General features: G+C 40.3%; 1 protein-coding gene across 1 annotated transcript; it reads right to left on the minus strand.

The window, feature by feature from the left end:
* Positions 1-232: 232 nt before the first annotated feature.
* On the minus strand, positions 233-10,194 carry rilp (Rab interacting lysosomal protein). Its single transcript, XM_015033511.1, has 8 exons — positions 9,615-10,194; positions 8,441-8,564; positions 5,281-5,402; positions 3,836-4,042; positions 3,022-3,194; positions 2,766-2,891; positions 2,553-2,651; positions 233-1,632 (listed from the first exon to the last, which is right to left on the minus strand). Exons 1-8 carry the CDS (start codon positions 9,948-9,950, stop codon positions 1,506-1,508), a joined length of 1,314 nt encoding a protein of 437 aa, XP_014888997.1. The 5' UTR covers positions 9,951-10,194; the 3' UTR covers positions 233-1,505.
* Between the last annotated feature and the right edge of the window lie 503 nt (positions 10,195-10,697).

Consider the following 10,697-nt stretch of genomic DNA (forward strand, 5'->3'; position numbering starts at 1 on the left):
ACACAAGCACACTGACAAAGCACGTACAAGCATGCACGCACACATGGTGGTGTTCACCTTTTTCCCAGAATCTATTGTCTTCCTGGTGATGATGAGGAAGGCCTTCGTCATTCCTTATAAAGTCAAGAAATTCAGAACACCTGACTGCTACATTTCACCCAACTCTCTCGACATGACGGTCGTCACAAAAGAACAAAAATACAGCGGGGGGGGGGGGGGGGGGAGTTTTTCAGTATGTTTCATGTTTTTATTGAGAATCCAGATTTTGCAGATATGTAACATCCAGTAAAATGTATGTCTGCAAACGGTTACAAACATGCTTACAAAAATAAACTCCAAACTTTGTTTTCAGAAGACAGTCCTCTTTGGGTGTTCACCGTTTGTCCCTCAATGACATAAGCCACTGGCCTGTATGAGTAGGGAGGAGGAGGGGCTAGACAAAGTAAAAGTGGTGACTTCATCCCTGCATGTTAGCTGGAAGTGGTGGCTTTGAAAGCACGCATCAAAATGAAGTCATGACTATCCAGAAGCTTGGATAACAGCCAATCAGGGCACCAAATATCCAATACACACCGGCCAATACTGTTGCTCTGTTCAAATAATGAATGACGTAGCAGCAGAAAAATACATCTTAAACGATATAAACAGTAAGTTAAGGCGTAAGGGGTAAAAATGCTAGAGCTACCAGAAAGAAAGAGGAAATAAAATGATTCAGAGGCAAAAAAAAAAAAAAGTTTTCTATTTTTCCTGTGGATTAAAGCTCCCAAAATCATGACAGATATTAAACCTAAGAATTTACTACAGAGTTTAAGGAAAAAATATATTCACCTGAAATAAAATGCCACCATATAGAACAGATAAGTGCTTCTTATTATGACAAACTTCTATCATACAATATAGGTCAATACTTCAACTGAACAATTCACAAATTCAAGAGCAAACCAGTAAAATTAGAAATAAGTTGTTTTTTGTTTTTTAGCACGTGTCCAATATTCATGTGGGCATTTGCCTACCAACAGTGAAAAAACTGAGAAAAATTAAATGATCTTCCTGTCTTTGGTCTTAGCTAAATATATTTGAAGATAAATATAAAAATATATACTATGTTAGATTTCTCCATAATTAAAAATATTTAAATGTTTCTCGTATATAAGTATAAATACACTTGATTGTTTTAATTGCTGAACAAAAAAAAAGGTTTAAGAGTTTAAACATGTCCCTCTTGCATTTACATTAGTACCACTTAATCAGTGTCTAAGCTCTTACTGAGCAAAAGTCATGACTGAAAGACAGCTGAAAAGTGAGAGTTAGAGGGTTTGTTTATTAAAATTACTGACATATTACTATGTCTTCTCCTAAGATACTTAGTTTTGTTTCACCCAAGCACGAGGAGCGCTAAAATAACTTTCTCTGAACCAACAGGTGCTCTGCTACGAGCTGCAGGGTGAGGGGGAGGAGCGGCTGAAAGCAGAGAGGAACCTCGCAGCAGCCTCTCCCGACCGGCGTTAAGAAGTCGGCTGTGGCTCCGTCTCCTCGCTGGCCTCCGTTTCTCCCAGGATCTCCCAGCTGGAGGCAGAGTTGCTCATGTGGGTGGGGTTCCTGATGCTGCCCGCGCGCGTCAGAAAGCCGAAGCTGCGGCCGACAGAGTGGAAGAGACAGGCCTCGGGTCAGACATGCGGTCAGGGATTATAGCTAAATATAGACAAGGATTGGCAGATGATCGGGACAGAGGCGGTGGAGTGGAACTCATGCCGCTGTGTTTCTGTGGCTCGGTTTGCCTTCATGTGAGAATGCTTTTTATTTTTGCATCTTTACTGCTGCAAATTTACATATATAAAGCGTTTTGTAAGAAAAAAAAAAAAATTCACTCAAACTTTTTCACATTTTGATATCATAAGCTAAAATGCATTTTACTGGCATTTCGAGTGACAGACCAACATGGGAGCAACATGAAATCCAAATGTTGTGCAAATAAAAATATGAAAAGTACGGAGTGGATTAATAATCATCCCCATGTGCCAAACATTTGATAAACCCCTCCCCTTTCACTGCAAGTACAGCTTCCACTATTTGAACGATCGTCTCTATCAGATCTGCAATTGAAGTGTCTGACCTTTTTTTTTTTTTTTTATGAATAAAAAATGAGCAGCAGAATTTCAACTCTAGTTATTTCTCAACAGGACACTACATTGGCCGCTCTAACACGCCACTGTGCTATGTTTGATCTAAACCGTTTCACTGTAGCTCTGTCTCTGTGTTTAAAGTCAGCATTATACTGCAAGGTGAACCTCCGCCCCAGACACAACAGCTTTTGTAGCTTCAAACAGGTTCTCTCTCTTTCAGTTCCTCCATTCAACACTGACCAGCTTCCCTGTTGATGAAAAGCATCCTCAGAGTATAACGTTGCCAACGCCTTCTTTCGCAGTGGGGATACATACAGGGTGTTCTGTATGTAAAGGTTACATTTGGACCTGAACTCTGACCCCTACAGGCTTCAAGCTGTAACCACACCTACGCCTGGCCAACCAACTCTACTTTCAGTGTGAACTTACAGGTGCCGAATGCGTGACTCAGCTGGTTTGCTAGGCCCGTCTACTTCTGAGTGATCCACTTCTGTCTGCCCGTTCAGGGAACCCGTCTCTTCCTTATCACTGAAGACAAACATATGGCTGTATTTCTCACCTCTTTCACATGTTTCTTCATCTAGACTTTACTGCTGGGTGAATTTCGGGATGTGAGGAATGCATTTTGCCTCTAATTCGTACCTGATGCTGCAGTCGCTCAGTGGAATCCCCAGCATCTTCGCCTTTATCAGCTTCCTCCGCTCTTTGATTGCCGATCGGACAGCTTCCAAAAGGAAGCCTGGACACCTCTCCTCATTCAAAATCTCCCTGCAAATAGACGATGATAAAAATAAAATAAAAAAAACAATTAGGAAACTCTAAGAACTAAATAGTCAAAAGTGCACCTGAATCTGAAATGTTCCTCATCAATATTCAACTGAAGCTCTTTAAAACCCACCTCTGGTAGTAGCTGAGCTCCTCCTGCACCAGGAAGAGGTTGGTTTTCAGCTCGTTCCTCTCAAACAGAATGTCCCGCACCTCCTTCTTTGTGAAGCACGGCTGATCAAAGTCGTTCTGCTCAACGGTTGGCTTTTCGGCCGACTCTTTAGCAGTTTGACTTGGACTGGGCAGCTGGGGGAACAGAAACTCATTAGTCTATGCAACAACAAATAGCTAATAACCTCTCCTGAAGAGCAACTGAACTGTGTGAAACTTTGAGAAACGAAAACGACGAGTCAACAGAATGTGCCGTTCCCCTCCTGGATTGTTCAACTCGGCAGTTCAGAATCTCCCCTTTCCAAAATGAACATTTTCTTGACATGCTTGCATTTGAGAAAGGCCAAATTTAACACTTATCATCCAGCCAGTGCAGATTGGATTTGGCATGTCTATTTGTTTTTGCACGTTGAGCTCGCACAACGTGCAAAAACATTGCTGCCTTTTGACGAAGAGGAATTTCCTCGAAACGGTTTTTTTTACAGGACAACAACCCTGACACCAGTATGTGGTTCCAGATTAGCAGGGTTAGCATTATGGAGTGGTCAGCACAAGGCCTGAACTTAAAATTAACAGAGAAGTTGTGGTTTGACAAACAGCGCCTACTTCTGTGCTTCATAGGAAAGCTGAATCTCCCAACCCCGTTTAGGTTATACAGTACTAACATTCAGTTTTCCCCAATTTGACTTCAATTTTAAAACAAAGATAATTGTTTACAACACATTTGCATGTCTAAAATACATAAGAAGAGTATTAAAGGCAACAAGACCACATACAGAGCTGTTTCCGTCGGCTTTGTTCAGCTGTGCGTTGGCTTTGTTCAGCTGTCTTTGGAGCCTTTCTATCTCCTTGTTTTTCTCCTTCAGGTCCGTCTCCACGTCGGCCTTCCTCTCCACCATGCTCTTCAGCTGCGTCTGCAGCACGTTCTGCTTGTGCCGCAACTCTTCGTTCATCTTCATGAAGCGGTCCAACTGCTCCTGGAGCTGCACACGCATGAACACGCATACACACACACACACACCCTTGTAATGGCGTCATGAGCAGTGAGGCAGATATTTGCTGTTTGTCTCAGGGGTTAGAAACAGAGGTACAATCAATATGCCGCTGCTGAACATAAAGACAGGGAGCCCGAAAACATCCATGTTTGTGCTTGAAGGACGTGGTGAACAAATAAACCACACACTGTCAAAACAAATACACTGAGTAGGGTTTCCCCCAGAAAATTTGCTAAGCCCGGTGCTCAGGGCGCTAGAGCAGTCATCCAGTCGGCTGCCATGTTTTTGAGTTAAAAAAATGTTAAATGTTGACAGGAAATTTGAAAATCTCACTTGATAGTTATGCGTTATTGGAAGACTGGACGATTAATATCTAAACACCATCAATAAAATCTTTAAAAAAGGCAATAATTTAAAAAAAACTAAAATAAAAAAAAACAATGCTTAGCTTGATGGGGGCACAAGTAAAGCCTGGTGGCCCACCAGGTTTATAATCAACTGGGGGAAACCCTGTATTTAGAGAAAAATATTTTAAACACCAATCCGGAGACAAAATCAAATGAAAACGTCATGAACTAAACTACGTCAGTTGACATTTAAGGTTTTCTTTTTATCCTTTATGTCAACTGATTGGGAGCAACAAGTTAAGCATTAACAAACACACCCAGACTTGGCAGTTGTATAAATCATGTGGTGTGCGTGCCCTGACAGACACAGAGACACATGCAAGCAATCAGTCCAAACTACACACTCATACACACACACACGTATACATACACAGAAGCTGTGGGCAAAAACAACGCTTGGGCTTGCCTGCAAGCAGCAACAATTAGATGAATCTCTTCAGACTTTTACCAACCGCTCACCGACTCGCCCTCATCCAGAGTCCTTATTCATGTTCTTTAGAAGCTCTAACTTCTTTCTGAGTGCTTTATAAAACATTTCTGAATTGATGTTTAGCTTCTTGTAGTACTTTAAAGTGATCTTCCTCATCGCTTTAAGTTTATGATGCTTTTTCAGGATTTTTCTGTCTAGTTGTACCAACCTGATTGTGGCAGCTAATTACATAGTGAGAACTTTAGACCTTAAGATGATCACCTGCAGCATAACCAACTAATTTATCAGATAAGTACTCGATGGGAATCATCTGTGAGTCATCACTGATATCTTTCTTGGTGTTTTAGCAGTTAAATGGTACAAGCACGACTGTTTCTGTGCTTCCTTACCGCTTCCACCTCTTTGGAGACTGTGGCGATCTCCTGGACTTTCGCCCTCAGCTCGTCTCTCTGCTTGTCCACCACCCCCTTCAGCTTCAGCATCACCTCCCGCTCCTGCCTCTGAGCACGATCTAAAAATAACAAACGCATGTTTTTTTTATAGGCAGAGGAAAGCAAAGGTACAAAATGGCACTGCTATCAGATTTCTTTGCCATCATTACAAAACATTATGAAAGACCGAAGGTACTGCAATCCGCTTAGTGTTGCATTGAAAGCAGCTAGCTACGAAACGTGTGCTTTTAAACTGGTGCTTCATGCACAAATTCACAGAACTCTAATTGTGTTGCAATATCATATAAACATCTGATTGACAAACACCAAAGTATACAACTCTGGGAAATCATGAGAATTTTTCTGAAAGTGGAGTTCCCAGTTCTCCAGCCTGACAAGACGATTGTGTCACAAACATTTCATCACAAAGCTAACACAAACATACCACAGATAACTCCCTATTATTCACTGCTGTATGGAGTGCAAACTAAAACATTGTGGTGGATGTCTACACCTGAGCACAGAAAGATAGATACCGCACACACATACCATTCAAGTAAGATATGTTTTTCACCATATTTGAATAAACGGACTCCGACTTCAGACATGGCGCAGCTGCACTAAGAGAAGAAATAAAGTGCATGTCCTAAGCCCAAACCTGTGTGATGGTTAGTTTTAGGTCTGTGACTGGCTGGTGAGACATAGTTCTTGCATGTTGGACGGAAATAGAAAATGGGGCGATTGAGGTTTTGTCAAGACAAAAAGACAAAAAAAAAGGAGGTAAATGAAATTAAAAACTTGGCTATTTTAGTCTGGTAAACGTAAAGCTTGATATTTGAACTAAGCTTCATGAAACACCAAAGCCTATTAGCTTTTACTTTCTCTAGTTCAAATTAAGTTGTTCTACTTTCACATCCTCCCACATAAAACATAAGAGTCAGCATAACTCCAAGTCTACTTTTACATGTTTGGATTCTTCTTTGCGAATACAAGACAGATTTGGTCTTTTATGTTGTTGAAAATTCATTTGTAAAAAATATAACACATAATTATTTTTCTGTTCTGATAATATGCTCCTTGAACTCATCATAAACATGAATATCGTTTTTTTAACATTTATTTGGTGAGCTCTGATGACACGCCTTTATTCACTTTTAGACAAAAATATTTTGGATAGCTTTACATTTATTGAGGATTGTATCAAATCCACACAGAAGTAATTATACACACAGGCTTGCACATATCATATGTGGTAGATCTAATTTTAACAATTGGTTTTCTGATGGTACTTTTAAGCATGATCTATCCAGATCCAAGGTTGGAGCCACTCACATTAGCTTAATGTTAGTCTGCCTTCATATGTTTTAAAACCTGCTGTGATCATTGCCCTGCTCTCAAAGTTTTTTGCTGTTAATATTAAGGTAAAATTGACCAATTATACCTCTATTTTTACTGTCAGCAAAGACAAACCTATGGCATGATGCCGCCACTACCAGATCTAACTGCTCGCATAATGTTCTTAGGTTTAGAAGCTTTAGCTTGTCTCCTAATTGTGGGTAGAAATTTGCCTCGTTTGGAAAAAATAAATTTTCTCCAGAAGACTTTTAGCTGGTGTGGATATTAGCACATTTCAGTTTGAAACAGGCGGTTCCAAAACACCCAAGCATCTTTCTTGGTCGGCAAAGTTTTAGTTCATGTTGACGTGAAACTACAGTGACTATTGTGTTCATAAGAGCCCCGTGCCTTGGGTGTTCTAGAACTTCCTATCATTCAGGTTTTGTATCATTTCAGACAGAGCAGTACTGAACTTTTGCGAATTACACTTTCAAATTCTGCCTCTGTCAAGAAACCAAACAATTCAAACAAGCTCTACCAGTTCTACTTAGCAGTGGTCAAATATCCAAACAAAAAATGTACCAGAAGCTTGTTGTTGACTGCGACGTGTAAAGTAACTTACAAAGTGTCATTTGGTAAAATACTGCAGGGTTTCCCCCAGTGTAATATAAGCCTGGCGGGCCACCAGGCTTTGCTTGAGCCCCCACCAGGCTAAGCACTGCTTATTTACTTAAGTCTTTTTAAAAGGTTTGCATTTTTAAGACTTTATAGTTGGTGTTCAAGTGTTAATCTTCCAATCTTCCATTAACACATGATTATAAAGTGATGTTTTCAAGTCTCTTGTCAACTTTAAACATTTCTTAACTCAAAAACACGACGGGCCTTTGGATGAATGATTGCCCGAGCGCCCAAAAACACCTTGCTTAGCAAGTTTTCTGGAGGAAACCTTGTACTTTTATACTTTTGACACAATGTGGACAGAGAAAACCCAGTGCATGAAAACATGTGGACCCAACTCTTGTTTTTAAAGAATCCTGGATGTTTTAAGCTGAAAGTTCCCAGAAAATGTTTCAAATAAATTATTAGATTTCAAAACTATTATGGCATTCGTACCCATGACAAATGAAAGCAAAATTATCTCCGTAATCCTACCTAGGAAGACAACATGCTTTCCACAAGATAATATCTGTCGGTGTGGGCCTCCTCTTTATGTTGACATAATAAACTTTTTTTTTTTTACAGAGGCTTCTTCTCATACCTGGAGAATTAACAAAAAGAAAGCACACCATGTGCGTTGCGAACACTGTATTAACCAGTTGGTCTACTCTCGAGTTTAGCATGAATGCCTTACATACAATTAAGCCACTGTTTTGAATGTGTGCTGTGAGTATCTGCATTTCTATAAAGCTTTTCCATGACAAAAATAGGGAAACCACAAGGGCTGGAGGCGGGATTACCTTGTTAGAGCAGAGCAACAAGATGCTTAGGTGAATGTCATTTAAAAAAAATAAAAAATTTAAATCCATTGCAGTCCATTCTATAATCCTGAACATGGTGCTGTATGGTTTCACAATCCAGATCCAAACATATCCTGTCTGAAATGTGTATTCTGTTACATGTAAAATGTTAAAAAGTTTGATAGTGTAAGAAACGACCCCAAAGGAAGATGTAAAATCTAAATGTAAACAACAGTATTAGCATAAAAACTAAACCATAATGGTAAAACTCAAGACAATTGCCTAAGTTGACCATAAAAAGTTCAACAAGTATTTAAAGAGCACACCTTCCTGGGCATAGGTGCCCTCCAGTCTGCTCTTCAGCTCCTTCTTATCATCCTGGAGCTTCTGCAACCTGGCCTGCAGCTCCTCACATCTCCTCTCCCACTGTTCCTCCTTCTGCTGCAGCTCCTGCTCCAGAAATAGGAGAAAGATGAGGAAATCATAACCTCAGAGGATCTGTAATTAATGTTATGATGCAACGATGCAGAGTAAAAACTCTCGTGAAAATTTTGGAACCGGGACCAGTTCTTTTTTATATATACAATATGCCACAATGAGTGTGTCGCCTTTTACTTGATAATGTTTGTCATCTTCTCAAGTGGACAGTTAACAGGAAATTGTATGATTTGGCACTCATCACTTTCTAATGCGACTCTGGACAACTGCCCAAATCAAACACTGCTACCTATCTCAAAATTATGATCTTACTATGTTATAAAGAGTTTAAAATATCATCTGATAATTAACAGTTTATTGCTATCTCTTAATGTGAGCTAGTTAGGTGTTTATTATTAAATAATATCTAAAGTAAGATGTGAGATATTACTTTAAAGTAGTATATTTATAATTATGATATAAAATGGGAACATAATCTCATTACTGCTTTCTGATTATTACATTATCACATAAGTGAGACACTATTCCATATAATTATTAGATATCCATCCATCTACAAATACCTACTTAACTGTGGAAGTTACAGAAAATATATTTTCTCAATATTATGTGATAGTGGTAATATTGAGGAAGCCTAGTGAACCAGCTGTGTTGTATTTAATGAGATTAATGAGATAATTTTTTTTTCTTCAACGATTCGTCAATATTTAAAACGCTCAACCAAGACGTTAACCAAGTAACTGATCTTGTTGTCTTGACGACGAGGGATTTAAATGGGGTTATTTGTAGAAATGGCAAACCAAATAACTACTTCAGTTACAATAAATATATGTCTTGTAGTTACACCCAACTTCAAGTTCCACTATAAAATTGCTTACTACACTTTAAAAGTTGAAATGTTGAACGTCTTAGCAACATTTTGTGGAGGTCAGCCATGTAAACCGTTGGCTCACAGCAGACAGAGCTGTTTGTTACTGTTACATGGTTAGAACGTTCTCCTAAGAGAAATACATAGTTCGTTAAAAAAAAAAATACAAAATGGTGGCTGCATTTAAAACTCACCCGGATTTCATTTTTCTCGTAGCCCTCCTCGCCGTCCTTCCCCCAGCGCTTCTTCTGCTGCTGAAGCTGGATTTGCTCAAACGTCTTCAGCAGCTCCTCTTCCCTCAGACAGAGCGACTGGTTGCCGGAGACGAAGCTCTCCAGCAGCTCCAGCACCTTCACTATCTTCGGAACCAGACCCTCCACGCTCTCTTTGCCGTAGCCGTCGATAAGCTTCTCCACCTCAGCGCCGACCAGCTTGGCTATTTCGTACACATCATCGACAGTTAGGGTGGAAAAAGTCCTGTTAAAGCAGCAGGACTCCTGCGGGAGTCTGCTCTCTGTGCCCGTGTCCATGATGTCTGAGGCCAGCAGCAGTAGGAGTTCGCTTCACATCCTCCCGCCCCCCCCGCCCCACTTAAAGCAGGCTCGTCTGCTCTTTGTGAAAGTGAAACGGAGAAAGTAAATTCTTCCAAACCTCGCCTGCTTTGGTGTGCAACTTTAAAGCGCATACACTGAACACACGCGAACATGTCCGCTCATGTTCCCAGCTCTCAATTATTTAATGCTGTCACGTCAAACCCTGCAAGACGTGCTGTGGTGGGACAAGACTGGGCACCGAGCAGTTCTCTGTTGTAAACCCGCTACAGGACCCTCCTCCTCTCCTGACCAATGTAACGCCAGGGAAACATGCACCGACACGATGCCAGTTCCTGAAGACTGAAGAACCTAGCGGAGCGTGAAAGCTGGGGTTTCCTCTCTGCAGCTAAAACTACAATTAGCATCTGCAAATGCATGCAGTTGTAAAACATGGCAGGACACTAATAAAGAGTGCAAAATCATCTATACCCCTTAAACTTTTTCATGTCAAAAACTTTTACATATTACAGACAGAAGAAAACTACAGCATACATTTATTTGTGTTTGACGTAGGTAATCATTTACTATGTGACTTCTGAATTGTCAATGGGCAAATTTATAAGGCTAACAAAGGAAGCAGTGTTCACTAGTACTACTAGAGTAAATCTACATGCAGAACTTCCGCTTTACTTCCAGCTCTTGTACATTTCAGAGAAATCCCCAAAAGGAAATTGTCCAAACAAC

This window comes from Poecilia latipinna, unplaced genomic scaffold (assembly GCF_001443285.1).
Source record: "Poecilia latipinna isolate Pla-1442-1.1 unplaced genomic scaffold, P_latipinna-1.0 Scaffold270, whole genome shotgun sequence".
Lineage (NCBI taxonomy): Eukaryota > Metazoa > Chordata > Actinopteri > Cyprinodontiformes > Poeciliidae > Poecilia > Poecilia latipinna.

Excerpts from the sequence above, each read along its gene's own strand:
- rilp (XM_015033511.1), bottom strand. The coding sequence starts at position 9,950 with ATGGACACGGGCACAGAGAGCAGACTCCCGCAGGAGTCCTGCTGCTTT. Across the intron at positions 8,565-9,614 it reads ACGAGAAAAATGAAATCCGG|GAGCTGCAGCAGAAGGAGGA; the intron begins GTGAGTTTTAAA and ends TTTCTGGAGCAG. Across the intron at positions 5,403-8,440 it reads GGGCACCTATGCCCAGGAAG|ATCGTGCTCAGAGGCAGGAG; the intron begins GTGTGCTCTTTA and ends TGTTATTTTTAG.